Source organism: Saccopteryx bilineata, chromosome X (genome assembly GCF_036850765.1).
Source record: "Saccopteryx bilineata isolate mSacBil1 chromosome X, mSacBil1_pri_phased_curated, whole genome shotgun sequence".
Lineage (NCBI taxonomy): Eukaryota > Metazoa > Chordata > Mammalia > Chiroptera > Emballonuridae > Saccopteryx > Saccopteryx bilineata.
The window spans coordinates 112,499,320-112,522,027 of record NC_089502.1 but is presented as its reverse complement, the minus strand read 5'-3'; the positions used below and the strand labels follow the sequence as shown (position 1 = coordinate 112,522,027).

At 37.8% G+C, this 22,708-nt stretch overlaps 1 protein-coding gene and 1 long non-coding RNA gene across 2 annotated transcripts in view; one reads left to right on the top strand and one right to left on the bottom strand.

The window, feature by feature from the left end:
- The window catches only part of LOC136316884 (uncharacterized), a 32,522-nt gene extending 27,480 nt beyond the window's left edge, over nt 1-5,042 (bottom strand). The window contains exon 1 of the long non-coding RNA XR_010727816.1: nt 4,971-5,042. This is a non-coding gene — a long non-coding RNA (uncharacterized lncRNA). The remainder of the gene's footprint in view (nt 1-4,970) is intronic.
- OTC (ornithine transcarbamylase) overlaps nt 1-21,458 on the top strand; it is a 66,072-nt gene extending 44,614 nt beyond the window's left edge. Inside the window, exons 5-10 of the mRNA XM_066249222.1 lie at nt 125-278; nt 2,517-2,639; nt 9,663-9,716; nt 9,797-9,946; nt 13,260-13,397; nt 20,162-21,458. Coding sequence (XP_066105319.1) covers nt 125-278; nt 2,517-2,639; nt 9,663-9,716; nt 9,797-9,946; nt 13,260-13,397; nt 20,162-20,221 — 679 coding nt within the window. The 3' untranslated portion in view covers nt 20,222-21,458. The remainder of the gene's footprint in view (nt 1-124; nt 279-2,516; nt 2,640-9,662; nt 9,717-9,796; nt 9,947-13,259; nt 13,398-20,161) is intronic.
- The last annotated feature ends 1,250 nt before the right edge of the window (nt 21,459-22,708 follow it).

Genomic DNA, 22,708 nt, shown 5'->3' with positions numbered 1-22,708 from the left:
AGATAATTGTAACTTAGTAAAATTGTAATTTATTAGCATTTCATATTACCGTTTAAGATTCTATATTAAAGAAAGAATTATTAAGCATAATTAACTTAGATTATCTTTTCTTGGTTTGCCACAGTGTATTATCTAGCATGACAGATGCAGTGTTGGCTCGAGTGTATAAACAATCAGATCTGGACATCCTGGCTAAGGAAGCATCCATCCCTATTGTCAATGGGCTGTCAGATTTGTACCATCCTATCCAGATCCTGGCTGATTACCTCACGCTCCAGGTTGGCCTATTTCCTTGCTGAATACAAGAGCAAAATCAATAAACAGTTCTTTAGTAGCTCTAAATGGAACTATTTCAATCATGGCATTGGTGCTTTATTTTTAAATATCATTTTAGCAAAGAATTATAGCATATGTTTGTATACTAGATATTCAAGGAACAGGGCATTGTTAAAAACATATCATTATAAGAGCTTTTTGTTCTCAATCCAATTCTCAACCTCTTTTAGCCCCTCTCTAATCCTCTGTTCTTTCACTCCTTTTGCTTTTTTGTGCCATTTTTAACACAATGGATGAATAGAAAATGCTGGAACATACATAATGAAAAAGCTTTATGTAATTTTCCATACATCAGGCTCTGTGGCTTGGAACTAAAGACTGGTAGAGTATGTTTTGGATATTCAAAATGTTCAATTATGAAATCACTTCCTGAGAAGAGGGCTATTTTCTATCATTTCAATAAACTGGTTGTTTAAGGCTGGAGTTACGAACATGAAGAATACATAAAATTGAGGCTCAAATTTAGCCATGTACCCCCAAAGTAGAAACTCAAATAACTGAAATATTTATCTCATTTGTTTTGCCACGGCCAATCTACATAGTTTTGCCACTGAGAATCCTGAAGTCCATGGTCTCTGTGTCTATGGACTATTCTGGGGAAACAGGGAAAACTGGATAGGTCCATATTCCTCTTCATTTGAATAAACGAAATTCATATAAATGTGAGATTAAACTCAAATTAAAACTTGGTGATGAGGATAAGATTCATGCAGAGAGGATGATACAATGATACTATATACCAAGTGGCTATTTGCGGATCTGGCTTTACATATACACCATATAATTTAACGCTTCACCCGCGAGCTTTATCATTACTAGATTATAAATTCACTGAGGGACAGTGAAATATCCTATTTATCAAATTGTCCCCTGTATGACCTGGTGCAATACCTTCATATAGGAGACCCTCAAAGTGAGAGCTGAATGAATACATAGCATGGAATCTAAATTAGATGCACCACGATTTAAATCCTAGGTTAGCTACCTAGTAGTTCTCTGATCTCCAGTTTGCAAAGCCTTTATCGTTTTTTTATCTTATCTTTATAAACATAAAAATATATAAAACCTACAGCTACTTCAAGAAAAATAAAACGGCCTAGCGTGCGGAGGACCCGGGTTTGATTCCCGGCCAGGGCACACAGGAGAAGCGCCCATTTGCTTCTCCACCCCTCCGCCGCGCTTTCCTCTCTGTCTCTCTCTTCCCCTCCCGCAGCCAAGGCTCCATTGGAGCAAAGATGGCCCGGGTGCTGGGGATGGCTCTGTGGCCTCTACCTCAGGCGCTAGAGTGGCTCTGGTCGCAACATGGCGACGCCCAGGATGGGCAGAGCATCGCCCCCTGGTGGGCAGAGCATCGCCCCTGGTGGGCGTGCTGGGTGGATCCCGGTCGGGTGCATGCGGGAGTCTGTCTGACTGTCTCTCCCCGTTTCCAGCTTCAGAAAAATGAAAAAAAAAAAAAAAAAAAAAAAAAAAGAAAAATAAAACAAACACCATGTGCCAATCGTACAGTTTTGTCAAATCTTACTTTGGATTTTTTGTTTGTTTTTGAATAAAATATTATGGATAGAGCTGAAACTGACTGTTTAAGTCTCCCTAATTTCATTTCCTTCCACCCTACAAGGAAATTATTACCCTGATGTCTGTATTTACAATTCCTAGGCATGTGTTTATACTTTATACATGTCTATCTCTATAAATAATTAAGACTATTAATGGGCATATTTTTCAACTTTATATATATATATATGGGAACATACTCAACTGTCATGCTACACTGTTCTAGGTGCATTGTATTTCCCCTTATACCAACAAATGTTAGTTCCATAAATGCAGTGATTATTTTCCTACTTTGTATATCCTATAAATCCAAGGCCAAGGAAAGTGGACATGGATAGTGCTTACTTTGTTGAATAAATGAATGAATATAATATTCATATTCGAAAAGTTTGAAAATATGAGTGTTCATATGAGTCCATATGATCCCTTGATTTAAGATATTAGGACATATTGCAATTTATGTGGTTGTACATTCTTGTTATTTCATTGCTCTGTAGAATGCAAAATATTAATAATTGCAACAATGTATTAAAATTGGGATGAAGACTGGTTCTCTTATTTTAATAACTGTTTCACATAAGTGAATTTTCTTCTGGCTATAAATTGCTCCATCCCTTGCCTTTTAGGAACACTATGGCTCTCTGAAAGGCCTTACCCTCAGCTGGATTGGAGATGGGAACAACATCCTGCACTCCATCATGATGAGTGCAGCAAAATTCGGAATGCACATTCAGGCAGCTACTCCTAAGGTAGGGAAGTTTTCTGCCTTGAAACTACCCTTCCCTTAAAGTATTCCCTGATGCAATTACCAATGAAAACAAACCTCTCTTCCATTTAGAAGCACAAGAAAAGCCACATAATTTAGGTTACGGTACAAGCCCAACTGTTATAGCTTTTTGGCCTCTTGAGTGCCTAACTTCTCATCTCTACAATAAGAAATAGTCTTAGGTGGTGCCTATTATCCTATGAGTCTCTGTAAAAGCATGTCTGAATTATCCCTTTGAATGTCCTGAAACCAGACATTGTAATGACTGGCATCCTTGTGCATTGCTACTACAAAGGTTAAAGAAAGCAATAAAATCCAGATAGCATAGAATTCACAAGGCATGGGAAGAATGCTGTCATTTTTCTAATACAGTAGTCTCCCCTTATCCATGGGGGATACATTCCAAGGCCTTCTGTGGATGCTTAATAACCTGGAGAGTACCAAACTCTATGCACACTGTTTTTTTTTTCCCTATACATAAGTACCTATGATAAAGTTTAATTTATAAATTAGGCTCGGTAAGAGATTAACAATAATAACTAATAATAGAACAATTATAATAATATATTACAATAAAAGTTAAGTGAATGTAATGTCACTCTCTCTCTAAATATCTTATTGTACTGCATTCCTGCTTCTTCTTGTGATGATATGAGATGGTAAAATGCCCACATGATAAGATAAAGTAAGGTGAATGAGACATTCTTAAGTAAAATAAGGAGTAACTGTACATAAGCATTGCAATACCTTGACAGTTGATCCGGTTACCAAGGCATCTACTAAGTGACTAAGGACAGGCACTGTATACAGCATGGAATGCTAGGCAGAGGGAGGATTCATGTCCCAGGTGGGATGGAAAAGGATAGTGTGAGATTTCATCATACTACTCAGAATGGCACACTATTTAAAATTTATCAGTTGCTTATTTCTGGAATTTCCCATAGTATTTTTGGACAATTGTTGACTATGGCTAACAAACTATGAGAAGTGAAACTGCGTATAATGGGGGGCTACTATACTGCAGTTTAATAGAAAAGTGTCCCAATATAATGTGAAGGTCACAGCGATGGCATCTATACCAGCTTAGTGTTTCAACTCAACCTGAAGAACTTGTATGTTTTTTAAATCTCATTCCCACATGTCTGTGAACCTGGCCCCCACATACTTTTTACATTGCTGCTAACCTCTTATAGAATATACAGGAGGCAGGACTTTTTTCACAGGTCCAAAGTGACCCTTCTGATACATAACAGTTGATGCTCTGAAAAGGGGAACTGGGAGGTTCAAGAATAGAGGTAGGAGGAAGACTTTCTTATCATGGTATGTCCTTTTATATGGTTTGAACTTCTTAACATGTATATATTTTACTTACATAATAACATAAAAGCATAAACAAATATACCAAAATAAAAAGTGCAGATCCCTCTAGGACAAGCCCTAGATTAAGACATGCAAAGCCTCATACAAAATAAATAGGTATTTTAGATGATAAAAATTAACCCTATAATAGACTTATACAAGCAGTCCTGAAGGAATCCCAAAAAATCTTTTTAAAGTCCCATCTCTATTTAATTGTTTTTCCCCATTATGTTTCTCACTGAATACTAATATTTTATCAGGTGTCTTTTGAAAGGAAACCTCCCCTAAATAGAAACCATTTCAGAAACAACGTAAAAGATAGAATTAAACCTCTCATTCATGAGGACTATTCACAATTATTATGTACCAACATTTTCTGTTATCTCAATAGTCACTGCTGTGGTTTTACTATGATATGCTAAGATATTCAGAGGTAAATATGTGAGGCCTAAAAGTTCCTTCTAGCTTCTGATTCTTGAGTTGAGATACTTATTTACTAATCATTGGGAGCATGAGTTTCACAATGTGGATTAATAGCTGAATTTATTCAACAGAAAACATTCCAGTCCTTGAGGTGTTCATGCACTCAATCTTTATCCCCACCCTCTACCAGTGTCTTGGACCAGGTTCTCCAGAAGAAGACCCCATGAAGATTTGTATACAGTGATTTATAAAGGAATTACTCTTAAGGGAAACCTGTAGGGGAATAAGGGGAACAGAATAGAGAAAGGGAAGAATCTAAGCAAGAATGCCATTTACAGTGACCAACCATCCAGGAGTAGGAATTTCTGGGGACATGAAACTATTAGTGCTAAAACTGGGAGAGTCTTAGGCAAACCAGGATAATTTGGTCACACTAATGCCATGTCAGGCACAATCTCACGGAAGAAGCTTCAGCTTGATCCCACAGGTACTCTGGAGTGGAGTGTAAGTTATGTCCCAGAGCTATCCCAACCTGGAGAAAGGAAGACAGGATTTCATTCTTTGAACCAGTCCTTGGTCAAAGGAAGCAAGGGAAAGTGAGGTCGCAAATCTCCTGGCACAACATTTTATTGCATGTCAAAGAATTGTCCGGAAAAGCAGATGGTAGGCAGTGGGTCATCTTCTGAAGCAGAGTGAGTGCACTGTGGGAAGAGCACACTGAAATGGGGAAAGGAAGGAAAAGCTGTATAAAAGGACACTCTGATGGTATGTGGATAGACTATCAAGATTGTCTGCTTCATCCTGCCAAAACAAAACAAAATAAAACATTTTTCTCTAGTGTTCTTACTGGACCAGTCTGAGTAAATCCACCCTGCTGCCTTAATTTTCAGGGACCAACAAATAACCACACACTAGGTGGATTAAGAAAACAGAAACTTAGTGTTTCACTATTTGTTCTAGAGACTAGAAATCCAAAATCAAGGTGTTGACAGGGCCATACTCCCTTTGAAGCCTCTAGGGAGGAACTTTTTCTTGGCTCTTCCCTATTCTGTATTCCTTGGTTTGTGCTTGTATCACTTCAATCTTTTTTTCTCTTAAGTGAGAAGCGAGAAGGCAGAAAGAAATACTCCTGCTGAGTCCCAACTTGGATCCACCTGGCAAGTCCCCTGTCGGGGGATGCTCTGCCCATCTGGGTCCGTTGCTCCATTGCTCAGCAACCAAGTTATCAATATTTTAGTGCCTGAGGTGACGCCATGGAGCCATCCTCAGTGCCTGGAGCCAGCTTGCTCCAACTGAGCCATGGCTGTGGGAGTAGAAAAGAGAGAGAGAGAGAGAGAGAGAAAGAAGGGAGAGGGGGAAGGGTGGAGAAGCGGAGACACAGAAGGTCACTTTTCCCATGTGCCCTGACCAGGAATCAAACCTGAGACATCTACATATCAGGTCAATGCTCTACCACTGAGCCAACCAGCCAGAGTCTCACTTCAATCTTTGCCTTCATCTTTGCTCCCTTTATGTCTGTGTTTTTCTTTATAAATGTCTCTCTTTTATGAAGACAGCAGTCATATTAAATTTAGGCCGATTCTAGGCCCTGGCCGGTTGGTTCAGCGGTAGAGCGTTGGCCTGGCGTGCGGGGGACCCGGGTTCGATTCCCGGCCAGGGCACACAGGAGAAGCGCCCATCTGCTTCTCCACCGCCCCCCCCCCTCCTTCCTCTCTGTCTCTCTCTTCCCCTCCCGCAGCAGAGGCTCCATTAGAGCAAAGATGGCCCGGGCGCTGGGGATGGCTCCTTGGCCTCTGCCCCAGGTGCTAAAGTGGCTCTGGTCGCGGCAGAGCGATGCCCCGGAGGGGCAGAGCATCGCACCCTGGTGGGCAGAGCATCGCCCCTGGTGGGCGTGCTGGGTGGATCCCGGTCGGGCGCATGCGGGAGTCTGTCTGACTGTCTCTCCCCGTTTCCAGCTTCAGAAAAAGCAAAAAGAAAAAAAAAAATTTAGGCCGATTCTGATCCAGTATGACCTTATCTTGACTAATGACATCTGCAAAGTCTCTACTTCTAACGAAGGTCACATTCTGAGATTTTTGGTGGGAATAAAATTTTTGGAAGAAACTATTCTGCCTAATGCACTTGCCATAGAAGAAAAAGCAGGCATAGGCAATAGCATGTATTGAAAACCACCCTATTATAGTAAATCTGGGGGACTGAGAGAGATAACTCTTACAACTGATAATTATCTTCCATTCAGTATAAACTGAAATAAATGGTCAGATCTAGCATATGCTTAAAGTGATACTTCAGTTTATGGGAAGAGTTAACACTCTCAGAACAAATCTAGTTTGAGGAAAAGCATATTAATGAAAACTATTACTGAATTTAGTTTTTACAGATAAGACATACGTTAACAATAATTGTTCCCTGCTATAAGGTACTTTTGGAAAAAAATTATTCTGTTGGAGAAATATGATTTAAACATTTTATTGCATGTCAAAGATACTTTATTAGCATCAAAGTAAAAAAATTCCAACATTATAGACTAATTTTAGTATTGTTCTTATGCAAAAACTCATTTAAATGATAAAGAGTACTAAAACCTGGTTAAATCTTGGTGGGAGTGAAAGTTTTAAAATGTCTTCTGAAATGTCTGATAGCATAGAAGTTGCTCCACCAATTTATAAGTAGATCTATTCTTTTAAAAGATAGAGCTAGGAGATTTCTTTTAAATTTAAGAAGCCTAAAATGTTTCCAAGGCTATAATTAATCTATTTACCCATTCTTCAACCAAGAATAACTTATATGTTCAAGAAAACATAATTTTGTCCTTGATTGTAAAATTGCTCCATAAACTATTGATGGTAATGATTTTAATATAATTTTACGTGAATATTTAGACTAAACTGAGTTTGTTAATCAACTTCCTCCTCTGGGATTAAGATTTATGTAAAAGCCAGTGAGTGATTTCGTATTGAAAGCTGAGCTATGGATAATGAATTCCACTTTGTATTCTCAGTCGTGGCCCAGTACATGCAAGTTTGGGTGATTTTCTATCTTCCAAACCTCTCTGTTGGTCCTCTAAGTACTTATTGATTCCTTCTCTAAGAATGATAATACTTAGGGAGTATAAAACCCTGCTCTTCAAAGAGAAGGCTAAATTTTCAGGGCAGAAGGCACATGTAGTAATAGCCAAATCTCTTCATTTATGTTTACCAGTATGAATGGTCACAACATTAGTTACTAAATTAGCAAGCTTTTATTAATTACCTTCCCAACCCCCAATAAACAAATATCCAAAATTTATGGCTATTTAAGGGCAGTAAAGGCCTGACCAGTGCTGGTGCAGTAGACAAAGAGTCAACCAAGGGCAGTAAAGCTGCTAATATGTCTGTAGCCATTCTTATAAACATGTGAATAGTTTATTTTCTCAATAATTTTGTAATGAGAGAAGGAACTATGGTAGACAAGCATGTGCAAATAAACACAATTTCAAATGAATAAACTTGAACATACATCTCGTGGGTTGAGATTCCTGGCAAGCAGACTCTGAGACAGAGTTTATCATGCAGGATGTTTATTAGGGGTTGCCCTTGAGATCAACACGTGTGGAAGGGAGGAAAAAGAATCAGGAATGAGTGGAGGGAGAAACCAAGCTGTGATGCAGGTCTAACAATGGCCTCTGCTGACCTTATGAAGAGTTCTCGATCTGAGATGGCCACTAAAAGCTGTCCAGAGTTGGCAGGAGGGAGTGAGGTTTTCATACCCTGTGGTCAACTAGTCATGAAATGTAGGTTGCCCGGGAGAGGTACGCAACCTTTGGTGCCTTAGCTCTGTAGCTCAGGCAGTGCCCAAAGAGGGCTAGCAGCTGAATGTCATCTTTCAGCAGCATGCCCAGCAGTTGGGGCAATAAGTCCTTTATTCATAAAGGGGAATCAGGGTTGCACATCATAGCATCTCTCAATGCCCCACTAAGAATTTATAAAAGAAACAACTCATAATTAACACTAAAATTCAGGAAAATGAGAAGCATAAAGAAAGGTGAGAATAATTACAGTTTTTGAACTGATAAGATCTCGATATGGAGTGTGTAGAGGTGAAACTGGGCTAGTTTTGACAAAGGAGGAGCTGAAATGTTCCTTTGAAGACACCCAGGAGGGGACAAAGGAGAAGGTGTACAAGGGTAAAAGGCTGTGATGGCAGAAAAGGGCAATATAAGTGCAGGATGTCAATAACATCAGCTATCCTGCAGCAAGATGTTGAGAAGAATTAAAACAGACAGAAACAGGGGATGTCAGTGCAAAGCCTTGATACCCTTCATCAGCTTTGACTTAAAGAAACAAATAGTAGGTTTCAGAGAAAACAATTCTTGCTATAATGTACAGAACAGCTTGGAAGGAGAGAATGAAGGCATAAGGTCTACCTGTGGGGTCTAGAATAGCGTGGGGGACTTTACCTGTTCACATAATGTCCCCTCATCTAGGGTTGAGACTAGGATATCCGAGTGAGGCACCTTATGGTATAAAATTTGTGCTTGCATGACTGAAAGTGAGCGCCTCCTTAGGTTTTATGCCATAGGCACCTTGTTTGTGTCACTTAAGTCCTGATGCTTCTCTCACCAAACCATCTCAAATAAATATATTTTAGAAAAAACAGTGTGTTTGTTGTGTAAGTGCCATTTTAGAGCAAGTGCCAGGCACTGAGAACACCTAATGAGTGCAGAAGAATAAGGTGTTCGCGTAGGCTTGTTAGTATTTAGCTGGAGTGGTCAGGGGCAGTTGAGTAGAAAATTTTGATTTGAGACCTGAAAGTATTATCCACATGGAGTGGGCGTAGTAAAGCACTTTAGACAAAAGAGCATTAAAAAGAAAAAACAGCTTGTGGAAGGCTTCAGAGACAAATATGCATAAGGTTGTAGAATTCTATGATCTTGCAAGCTTTTAGAGGAACAAGAAGCTGTGCTACTAAGAATTATAGAGCACCCTACTCTGTCTTTATGACTAAATAGGTCAGGACAATTAAGAAAAAAATGGGACAACTGATTATCTTTTTAAATTTCAAAAAGCACTATTAAAGTTTGATCAAGATGTAAATATCATATACTACTGAACATGGTTGAACTACAACTTAAAGCAAAACAAATAAGAAAGGTTTGAATACTGTTTAAAGGAATTTAATGCATACACAAGAAAGGATATATAATAAAATTACCCAAATAACAATTAAATTCTTCCCCTTGCAGGGTTATGAGCCAGATCCCAGTATAGTCAAGTTGGCAGAACAGTATGCCAAGGAGGTATGTTACTTAAATATAAAGTTATTATTGCCTTTCTCTGTCCCATGAAGTTGTTTCACTGGCATGCTTGTATATTCTAGAATAGTACCAAGCTGTTACTGACGACTGATCCATTGGAAGCAGCTTCTGGAGGCAATGTATTAATCACAGACACTTGGATAAGCATGGGACAAGAAGAGGAAAAGAAAAAGCGGCTCCAGGCTTTCCAAGGTTACCAAGTTACAATGAAGGTACAAATTGGTGCCTCTCTGAAGGTTCATTAATTCCATCCATAAAGCCAGAACCATCTAATCACTCCTTGACTTTGAGGAAAGCAGACTGTCCTTTCATTCCCTATAAAGGACTCACTGACCATATACCCTAAGGATTTCTCTATTCCAGAATATTGGCTATGTCCTTTCGAAAGACACTTTTGTCCTGCTTGAACAAATTTGAAACCCAGACAGAAGAAAGAAGCTAACTTTTCTCTCACACAGCAATGGAAACATCAGAATGCTTTATACTTTATGTGTTTAGAGACATAAGGTTACTTCTGTTGCATGCAGTTTCTTCTAATTTCTTCTCTAAGAAAAGTTCCATAATTATATTCTGCAGGCTAGTCCTTGGCTGTTTACTAAGGTCTCAATACCAGTTGAGTTTTTCTGTCTCCTGGGCATTCCTAGGGAAATCCCATCGAATGTAAATATCTGAAGCAATGTTTCTCTGTCTTGAGCATGCCTTAGAACTGCCTGGAGGAGGAGTTAATACACAGCTGGCAGGAACCCACTCCCATAGAGATGCTGAATCAGGAGGTCAGAGTTGGGACCCCAAAAATTGCATATCTACTAAGTTCCCAGGGAATACAGTACTGCTGCTCTAGAGTCACACTTTGAGAATCATTATTCTGGAGGAAAACCCTGAAACTATGGTGGACACTGGGATTTTGTCAGCAGAGCAACTAATCTGTTTTAGTGGAGAAAGGGACTAAGCAATTATAATGGATATTTAATTGATAAAGTAATATATAAATATAAGCTCTTTATTTATATATGTCAATAGAACAAAGTTTGAAAAATAAAAAGTAAACTCTCTTTCTGCCCTCCCCTTAACAGTGACTATTCCCAGAGATGGCCTTATTTATTAATGTGATATATCTCTTTGCAGAACTTTTCTGTGTATTTACATATGCCTAAACACACAATTATTGATTTATCATAAATGGTATTTTATATGTATTATTCTGATGTACTTTTTTCACTTAACAAATCTTAGATTTTCTTATCCATTCATTTAGATATTTTTCATTCTTTTTAATAGCTGCATAGAATTCCAAAGTATGAGTAGACTGTAATTCACTTAAAATGTTAATAAACTAGGCTATTTTCAATTATCCTAATTACGAACAATACTGCAATGAACATCCTTATATGCATTCCTTTATAAAAATATTACTGCCCTGGCTGGTTGGTTCAGTGGTAGAGCATCGGCCTGGTGTGCAGGAGTCCCAGGTTTGATTCCCGGCCAGGACACGCAGGAGAAGCACCCATCTGCTTCTCTACCCCTCCCCCTCTCCTTCCTCTCTGTCTCTCTCTCTTCCCCTCCCGCAGCCGGGGCTCCACTGGAGCAAAGTTGGCCCAGGAGACAACTAAATCGAAGATGGCTTCATGGCCTCTGCCTCAGGCTCTAGAATGGCTCTGGTCACAGCAGAGCAATGCCCCAGATGGGCAGAGCATCGACCCCTGGTGGGCGTGCTGGGTGAATCCCGGTCGGGCGCATGCGGGAGTCTGTCTGACTGCCTCCCCGTTTCCAACTTCAGAAAAATACAAAAAAAAATTACTGGAGAATAGAACCCTAGATGAAGAATTTCTGGTTGAAATGGCATGCACTTTTTAAAACATGGGAAATACTGCTAAATTTCCCATCTGAAAAAAATTGACAACTTATACTCTCTCCACATTTTCTCCATCCTTACTTATCTACATTGTTAATTTCAAAAAGAGAAATCAGTATCTCATGCTTTTTAAATTTTGCACCTCCCTGATTATTAATGAAGTTAAACATCCTTTTGTCTTTATTGACCATTTCCATGTCTTTTTTTCTATAAACCACCATCATATCCTTTGCTCATTTTCTATTGTTTTTTTTTTTTTGTCTTTTATTTTTGGTTATAGTAGTTATTTATATATTATGGTTTGTTCCTTGTCATGGATGTGGCAAATGTTTTCATGAAGAAAACATTTATTTTTCTTTTCTTTTGTTATTGAAGTTATTGGGGTGACATTTGTTAATAAAATTATATAGGTTTCAGGGGTATAATTCTATAATACATCATCTGCATATTGTATGGTGTGTTTACCATCCCAAGTCAACTCTCCTTCCATCACCATTTACCCCCTCTTTTCCCTTTCCTACCTCCCCTAAACTCCCTACCAGATAAACTCTGGTAATCACCATACTATTGTCTGTATGAGATTTTTTTCCCTTAATTTCTTGAACTTTTTCACCCAGACTCACTATATCCTCTCCTCTGACAGCTGTCAGTCTGTTCTCTGTATCCATGGAGAATTTTAAAATTCCCTGTGGTTTACTTCATACTTACCTTGATCAATCATAGGTATTTTTCTGGCACTGGAACTGCAAACACAAAGAACAGTAATCTCACTAATGTATGACAGGTTCAAATATTATTCCTCTTACCTTGTCACATTTCCAGTATTTAAAATCAAAAAATTCTGAACCTAGACCTAGAGTGGGAGGTAATACAAAATTTTATTACAAAGGCAGTGATTTTGAAGTAAGAAATTATGATGGAATGTAGTTTTGAATCTGTAAGCGAACAATGGAAATGGATGGAAAAATGTAACTTTCAGGAATTAGCTGTTGAATAACATTAATTTTAGCACATTTGCATTAAAAGTAAAATATCTAGTTCATAGAGTGCCCATAATCCTGTTTAATGGACTTCTATTTTAGTACTCTTTTTCAAAAAGTTGAAAGTGCTATACACATTTCCCCTGGGTGCCTTGAGCTTATACCCTTCTTTGTCTCTTTGCATGCTTTTTCATCTCTCTCTTTGCAATGATCTCTCACTCTAGGACTTACGTTTTTGTTTTTATTACATGAGAGGCAGGGAGGCAGAGAGACAGACTAACACATGCTCCCTGATGGGGATCAACTTGGCAAGCCCCCTGCCAGGAGATGCTCTGCCTACCTGGGGGTGCTGATCTGTTGCTCAGCAACAGAATTGTTTTAGCTCCTGAGGAGAGGCCACAGAGCCATCCTCAGCACCCCAGGCCAACTTGCTGGAATGACTTGAGCCATGGTTGTGGGAGGGAAAGAGAGAGAGAAGGGGAAGGGGAAGGGTAGAGAAGCAGATGATGACTTCTGCTGTGTGCCCTGACCGGGAATTGAACCCAGGACTTCCACATTTCTAGGCTGATGCTCTACCACTGAGCCAACCAACCAGGGCCAACCAGGACTTATGTGTTCTTATATATTGAAGAAGACAATGTGATAGCCATATATAATAGTCAAAACACAGTCTTATCGCTATCTCTTCTTTAGACTGCTAAAGTTGCTGCCTCTGACTGGACATTTTTACACTGCTTGCCCAGAAAGCCAGAAGAAGTGGATGATGAAGTGTTTTATTCTCCACAATCATTAGTATTCCCAGAGGCTGAAAACAGAAAGTGGACAATCATGGTAAGCAAGAAATGGGGAACAAAAAATAAGGAGTTTTCTCTATGGCCTTAACTTGATTATTCATGCTTTTTGGCAAGTAATAAGCAACCAAGATCATCCACCTACTTATATGGAATGTATCTTTTCCAGAAAGTTCAAAATATGTTATTATTGCTTATTCTTATTTATAGTGCATTTAACTGAGTAAAACTGACCCTATTCCAAATATATCTTTTTTAATCAAAATTCTTACTCCTCTTTATCAGTCTGATCACCAGCCTCCATTGCCTGCCAACCATTATAAGTTGTATAATTCTTATTTTACATTATCCTTGTTAATGTTTATAGAGGCCCTTATTCAGTGTCTGCTACAAAAAGGCCATTAAATGTAATTTTATTTCCTTCCTCCTTTCTTCCTTCCTTTTATAGCTTGCCTAGATAATTGTTTTGGTTATTTACTTGACTTTGGCTATACAGATACATTTGTTTTTAGGTATGAAACATTTCCAGAATTGCAGCAAAACTAACTTAATCATTATTGGTCCCTTTAACATAATGCTACTACTTTTATCTTCATCACTGCTATTCTAGGAAATATTAACCCCAAGTCTCTGCTTTATGATATCCCAAACGTTACCTTCTTTTCTGGAAAACTGAATACTCAAGTGTTATAATTTAGTACTTTTTTTTTTTAGCTTTAAGTGATTTAACTGATCTCAATTAGTGTTCCATCCAAGGTTTTACTGGCAAACAATAGAGCCAAGTCTATGTAGGTTAGTGGAAAAGAATTTATTTAAAGACATCAAACTGCTCCCAGAATATCTGGGGAAAGAGGGAGTAGTGAATCAGTTTTGGATGCCATACATTCAAAAACAATACATGCAGGAAAATTACCCAACAATACTGTGTTACTTTTGTTGCCAAAACACCACTGACACAGCCACCCATAACCTGGTAACTAATAAGGCCTTTGAAACTAAATGTTAGATACTGCATTATATCTGCTCTGCTCTACCAGATTATCTGTACCTGCATAAGAACCAGAAGATCCAATCTTGAGAATGGCTTTCACTGCATTTAGTTCACTAAGGGATCCAAGTCTTTTTTTTTTTTTAAGCATTTGTTTTTTTTTTATTTTTTAAACATTTATTTATTTATTCATTTTAGAGGAGAGAGAGAGAGAGAGAGAGAGAGAGAGAGAAAGAAAGAAGGGGGGAGGAGCAGGAAGCTTCAACTCCCATATGTGCCTTGACTGGGCAAGCCCAGGGTTTTGAACCGGTGTCCTCAGCATTCCAGGTCAATGCTTTATCCACTGCGCCACCACAGGTCAGGCTCCAAGTCTTGAATAGATGTAGCTAAATGTCTGTACTCTAACTGAAAGGTAGACTAGGAATTGTAGTTTATAGATTTCAACCTCTGGAGTAGTGAAAAATAAGCTGAAAAGGACAATCTGCTAATTATCTATTCTATAAATGAGTACTGATAAAGTTATTGTGATCAATAAAATTATACATGTAAAGCACTTAGTAGAGTATCTAATACACTGTATTGTTATTATAATTACTATCAGCATTTCACTGTTGATCTAATACAGAAATCAGCAGAAATTCATGCTCCACTATGGCTGCTTTGAAGTCAATCATGACCCTTTTTGCAATAGAAAATTGTAGATCAGGCCTAAATTTGCCATATCTAATAAGAGGAATAATTTTTTAAAACTGTATCTTCTAGCTTGCCACTTCAGAATGCTAATTGGCCAGATAACAATTGCACTGTCACATAGGCCAGTTCTTATGAAACTTTAACATTCATTTGAATCACCTAGAGATCTTGTTAAAGTACAGTTTTGGATTCGTAAGTCTGAGATGGAGCCCAAGATTTAGCATTTCTTTTTTTTTTTTTTTCATTTTTCATTTTTCTGAAGCTGGAAACAGGGAGAGATAGTCAGACAGACTCCCGCATGCGCCCGACCGGGATCCACCTGGCACGCCCACCAGGGGCGACGCTCTGCCCACCAGGGGCGACGCTCTGCCCACCAGGGGACGATGCTCTGCCCATCCTGGGCGTCGCCATGTTGCGACCAGAGCCACTCTAGCGCCTGAGGCAGAGGCCACAGAGCCATCCCCAGCGCCCGGGCCATCTTTGCTCCAATGGAGCCTTGGCTGCGGGAGGGGAAGAGAGAGACAGAGAGGAGGGAGAGGGGGAGGGGTGGAGAAGCAGATGGGCGCTTCTCCTGTGTGCCCTGGCCGGGAATCGAACCCGGGTCCTCCGCACGCTAGGCCGACGCTCTACCGCTGAGCCAACCCGCCAGGGCCAGATTTAGCATTTCTAATAAGCACCCAGGTAATGTAGATACTGCTGTCTTGTGGAGTGCATTTTGAGAAGCAAAATCTGGATGATGAAAAAGAAAATGTATGGGCCAACCAAAGAACATAAAAGGTAGAATCACACATAAACCACACAACAGCAATCATCCACAGGGAATTATTAAAAAAATAAAAAAAGAAGAAAGAAAAATGATTTGATAATCATTCAGTCAATGTGCCTACTCAGCAAATGTTTTAAAAAATGTGAGCTACCCAATCATATATCTCGGTAAGAGATATAGCAAAATTTTTTTCTCTTGTTCTATTCTTTATCAGAAAATAATTGAAGTTACAAAGATAAATCCACCTAAATCTTTTAAAACAGTTCTTTTTAGAAATTCAGGGAGAAGGGTGAGAAACTAAAAGAAAGCTTTCTAAAATATTATTAATGGAGAAGCCCTATAGTTCTCAATTTTTAAAGAACTTATTAAATAATATCTTTGAATTCACTTTAAAATTAAATACATAATAAATATATCCACAAGTTTGAAATGTTTATAAAGATACATATAAGTATATAATATATATGTGTATATATACATACATAAACACAATAAAATCTTATGTCCACCCATCCTTCTAACAGCATCTCTTCCTCCCCAAACTTTCAAGCTACCCTCTATTATAACTATAAGAAGTATAACTATATTAAAGTGAAGGTAGAGAGTCTTAAAAATACAAAGAATACTTAAGTGGGAATGAAGAGACTTGAATTCTATAACTGTCTTTAATACTAGTCAGCTGTGTCATCTCAGATTAGCATTACCTTTCTGTGTCCTAGGTTCTTCATATATAAAATAATCATATAAAATTATATAGATGGCAAATAATTTTTAATCTTAGGTCCTCGATATCATCAATAAGCTACTTGGAGTACTATGTTCAGAAGGTTCTAAGCTTGCCTGTGGTTTTGGGAAGGAAGTGTTGTATTGCTGACTAGTAATACCTGACATGGATTCTGGAAGGGAGCTGATGACTACACATTCTGCACTCTTTATGTCTCTAAACTAGATGATGTGGACATTCCATTGAGTTAAGCTCATTTCAGCAATTATAAACTAAATGTGAATTGTGCGTCAGGCCCTCTGCCAGGTATCAGAGTTTACAAAAATGAGTATCATTCAGTTAATAAAAACATAGTATTTTCAAGTAAAATGAGACTTTAGAGACTGTCTAGTCTAAATTCTTATTATATTAGCAAATAAATTATTCTTAGCTTATTGAGAATAGCATTTAGGTTTAGTACTTTAAGAGATTTTTCTGGTAAGTTCTAAAGGCCTATAACTAACTTTCTTATTGAATAGAATAGCTATTAAGTAGATGTGACTATTTAAATTTAAACTTCTGCTGATTAAAATATAATAAAATTTAAGATTCAATTCCTCCGATATACTAACCTCATTTTAAGTACTCAATAACCACATATGGCTGGTGGCTATGCTATTTGTATTTGCCAGCACAGACATAGAGCACTGCCATCATTGTAGAAAGTTCTATAGACCAGTACTACAGTCTAGAGAAGGATTTCCACACAAACACTTTCATTTAACCTCAGGATGGAAGGAGGAAAGAAAGATAAAACCTGCCTTTAAGTTTGGAGATGCCCATAATGACGGGTGTGTGTGTGTGTGTGTGTGTGTGTGTGTGTGTGTGTGTGTGTGTATAAAATAAGATATATAACTAAATAGAGTGAAGGGCTTGCTCTAAAAGCATATAACTTTTAAAAAGTAAAAGCGTACTCTTTCAGCACTCTGAGTGGCTTTTTTAAGGCTTCTGTGTTTGTGATTTCCAGCACTGTTGTTCAGAGTACTCCAGTAATCACAACAATCTCTCCACAGTACACAGGCCTTTGGAATTCTAATTACTTAAAAAAAATGCACCCTCCCTCCACCAAAAACTTGTTTTTGTATTTTTCAATAATTAGTAAGGCTCACTACAGGGAAGGAAGATTTCTTCCTCTGCCTACAAATTTTACTGTGGAGCTAAAGTAACCTAAAGGACCCTTTAAAAAAAAAGCTGACACTGTATCAGTATCAGTATCAGGATCACACTCAGATACACAACACGATTGCAAATATAATCCACTAGATTTTATAGTCTCTTATCTCCATGTTAGGGGTGCCAGATGAAATGCAGGACACCAAGTTAAATTCAAATTTAAGATAAACAAATAATTATTTAGTATAGATAATGTCCCATGCAACATTCAGAATATACTTATTTATAGTTTAAAAAACTTGTTTATCCTAAGTGCCAATTTAACTGTCTGTCTGTATGTATTTGTTAAGCTAAACTGGAAACTTTACTCCAAATTTACTTTCTACAATTTTACTTTTGAAAATAAATTTGACATATGCAATGACAAGAACAAAACAAACCTGAGACATGATCCCAGGAACCTATAAAAAAGCTTAAAATCTTTTATCTGGAAGACGATTTTATCCCAGAGTTTGGTCCTTCTACTTTCCTCTTGCATTCAGATTTCAACCTAAATGTCATTCCTTTAACAAGGTCTTTCCTGGCCACCCACTCTTGAGTGGTTCCCCAGGCCTCTTTATACCATTTTTAAAATTTTCTAATGACATTTATCACTACCTGATATTTTCTTATTTGTTTGTTGCCTGTTTCCCCACTACCACCACTAAAATTAAAGCTCCATTAAAACATTGATCTTGACTGTAATGTTCTTTGTTATACCTAGAATGGTGCCTGACAAATACCTAAATATATGCTCAATACATTTTTGTAGCCCAGTGTCAATATAGGATACTTGTTCTAGAACAGGGGTCCTCAAACTTTTTAAACAGGGGGCCAGTTCACTGTCCCTCAGACGGTTGGAGGGCCGGACTATAAAAAAAACTATGAACAAATCCCTATGCACACTGCATATATCTTATTTTAAAGTAAAAAAACCCAAAATGGGAACAAATACAATATTTAAAATAAAGAACAAGTAAATTTAAATCAACAAACTGACCAGTATTTCAATGGGAACTATGCTCCTCTCACTAACCACCAATAAAAGAGGTGTCCCTTCCGGAAGTGCGGCGGGGGCCAGATAAATGGCCTTAGGGGGCCGCATGCGGCCCGCGGGCCATAGTTTGGGGACCCCTGTTCTAGAACATAGGTTTTAGAAATCAGGTTAAAATCCTTGTGCTCTGTGTAATCTTGATCAAGTACTTCAACTTCTCTAAACCCAGATTATTCATATAAAATGGGGATAAAAACAAAAACTTCATAAGATTGTGAGGATTAAATGAGGTAAGAGTTATATGCGCATAGTGGTCAAGGTCTAGGGACAGGCAGGTGCAGATCCTTCCCTTACTACCACCACTCAGGAAAATACCTATGACTCAGGTGCATCTGTATTTCATATCTCTTACTGCCTTACACGGTAGGAAAGGATATTAAATGGTAGGATGCATACAAATCACTTAGCACAGGGCCCAGTACATGGTGACTGCCCGATAAATATACTCAATGAACACCTTTTAAGCACAAGACCTGAACTTCTGATATAGGCTAGGGACACATATGGAGTACTGTAGAAAGGAAAAAGCAAGTACATGAAAGGTAGTAAAACTACATCCTAAGAGTAGAGTCAGAGAAATTTGGGTTCTGTACCCAGTTCTGTATTATCTGTCATTACCAAGACAGATTTCCTCATCTAGAAATGACAATAACAGAAGCAACCTTAGAAGGTTGTTGCATTAAATGAGATAATGCATAAACATTTCTTTCTAGCTCATGACAGCACCTAACACAGGCAGATATTTCTTAACTTACTAACACATGATAAGACACTTAGTCTGGCACATAGTAAACACTCAATAAACATTTGTCATCATTATTTGCTATTATTACTATTGTCATTATAGTGGAAGTTGGGAAGAGTGAAAGTGAAAATTACCATTTGTGACTGACAACCTAATGGGAAGCTCTACTCTTGGTTATAAATATTTTTTCATGAGGACTCAGATTTAGATAGATATTTGCTAGGCCAGATAATGTATTATTCTACATCTGATACATCGAATTTAGGTTACAAGTGACCAAACCACAGTATAAACATATGGATGGAAGGGATTATATTCCTCTAAAACCAGCCAATACCTAGGTTTCACTTATTATTGAAAAATCTAATCATAGCTATCACCACCATGATACCTCATTTCAACTAGTCCTGGAATGAGGCCAAAGTAAGCATGGAATATGGGTCAGTCTGATCCCTCTTGACCATCCTTTATTTAAGTAAAAATAAATATTAGATCAGAACTGTCCCCTTATCATTTCCTTGGGAAAACATGTTTTAACCACAGGCCTTCAAAGCTTCAATCAAGTTCCCCTTCCTTAGGTGCCAAAGCAGACTGTTGCTAATACTCATTTCTTTCTTTCTCTTTCTTTGTTGTGCCATCCTAGGCTGTCATGGTGTCCCTGCTGACAGACTACTCACCTCAGCTCCAGAAGCCAAAGTTTTAATGCTATGTTGCTTGTCAAGAGAGAAATGATGTTCTTCAGTAACAGAATGAGTCAATTCATGGGGAAAGGAGAAGAGAATCTAAGAGAAATAAACAAATCTTGATACATGGTATAGGTGAACAACATGATATTGCTTTGCCATTGTGAAACTTTCCTAAGCCCTTCATTTAAGTATTGATGCACTGTGATGCATAGCTTGACTTGGTATAAGCTCTCTAATTCACAATTTCTGAGTTACATTTGAGTATCATATTAATAATCATGTACATTTGTCTCAACTAAATATAAAATACTATGTTCACAATGCATAATGTCTAAGCCATTAAATGTAATATATGCTTATTACCTTAATAAATTATCACCCACACTAATTTATAAGTAAACATTTACTAAGCAGTCAGCTGCTAGTAGATCTCTGGGCTGTGTTCATATCTCCCAGGACCAAAAAAGAAGCTGAATGATCCAACTTACTGGTATGTTGCAATTTTCAGGCAAATGAAGTAGACAGATATTTATTTATGGAGGCTAATGATGAAATTCTTAGAAACAGTTATAACTATGCCCAGATTCTGAAGTTTTTTCCAGGCATTTGTGGAAGGGAGGGTCATTCAAAGCACACGTCTCATTTCTGCAATAAATACTTAATGTTATAAGACTAAGGAAACATTTGTGAACAGTAGTGAAATCATGGCTACCTAGCTAGAAACAAAGATCCATTAGAGAGTCACATTTTCAGAGGTTCAAATTCTTCAGCAGGAGCAATTTATTTTTTCATATTTGTGCTTATCATGCATCTACTCACACCACACACCAGATTATTTCAATAAAGCCACTATTTGCCATATTTTAGCCCAGTTTTCTTCCAGTTTTTCTTCACAATAATAAAATCTGCACTATTGGATTATTACAATATAATGAAAGCTGGTGTCTCTTGTGGTGACAAAAATTTGTAATGTTGAATTATTACAATATAATTTGAAATATTGTAGTTAAATATTTAAATAACATAAGTGGATCCTAAAAAATAATGTATTTTACTTTCTACGTCCTCTATTAGAAGAATGTTTTTAGGCTCATTGACTGATATTTATCAGCAGATATCTATGACTTAAATGAGTAAGAGATGAATTACAAACTAGATATGCAGTGAAGAGTCAGTAAAGCATATATTGTGGGGGGGAAAGGCTCATAATGTTGAAGGGGAAAAATAATTTTTTCCAGTAAATATCAAAGATGACTTTTGTGTCTGTGGTAATTTATAATAAGCAGTTAAGAAAGACGAGAATTTAGTGGACTATGTTCTTTCAGCAGAGGGTATAGGAATTATAACAAGAAGGTGTCACGTGGATTGTTGAGGGTCTCCCTCAAAATGCCTATATGTAGAAAACATAATCCAGAGTATCTTTCCACTTTCTAAATGGTGCCTCACAGTAATGAGCTCTCATCTCTTTAGTAGCTATTCTTTCAACCAAAGAGAAGGTATAATTTCTGTCCCTCAACATGAAAGAAGTTATAATCATTTTCTTGCCAACATGTAGTTACTTTACCTCAAAAAGTCCCTTTCTTTTATGTATACACAATTTAATATCTTTCTCAACTCAAACATGTAGAAATTATTTGCTTTCTTAATTTTTCAGCTTAAGAAGACATTACTTATATAATCACAAATAAAGAGGCCCTGGCCAGTGGCTCAGTGGATAGAGTGTTAGCTCGGGGTATGGATGTTCTGGGTTCGATTCCTGGTCAGAGCACACAGGAGAAGCAACCATCTGCTTCTCCCCCCATCCCTTTCTCCTTTCTCTCCCTCTTCCCCTTTACAGCCAGTGGCTCAATTGGTTCAAATGTGGCCCAGGGTGCTGAGGATAGCTCAGTGGGAGTGCATCAGCCTCCAGCACTAAAAATAGCTTGGTACTCAAGCATTGGCCCTAAATGGGTTGCCTGTTGGGGTTCATGCAGGAATCTGCCTCACTATTGCCCTTCCTCTCACCTAAAAAATAAATAAATAATAATAATAATAAAGAAAAATAATAATAAAAAATAAAGAAAACAGGATGGAGCCCTGGCTGGATAGCTCAGTTGGTTAGATCATTATCCTGAAGTGCAGAGGTTGTTTGTTTTATCTGCAGTCAGGGCACGTACAGGAGCATATTGAGGTTCCTGTCCCTCTCTCCCTCTTTCTCTCTCTAAAATCAATACAATAAATCTTATAAAATAAAACAGGGAATTTAAAATTAGCCTTAATATTTTCCAAACTATTTTTATCTCCTGTTTTTTGTTTTTGTTTTTTACCCTTTCATCCTATATTCCCTTTCCTGTGTTACTACTGCCACGACAAAGATAAACAAAAACTCCAGCAATGACTCTTGGGTCTCTGATGTACATAATAGATCCTATCCATTTTATTAATATAACTAGCCAAAGAGTTCCTTTCTTGTAGGTTTTCTCCACTGTAACACTGAAGTAAAAACATCAGGTAATTACACTGCA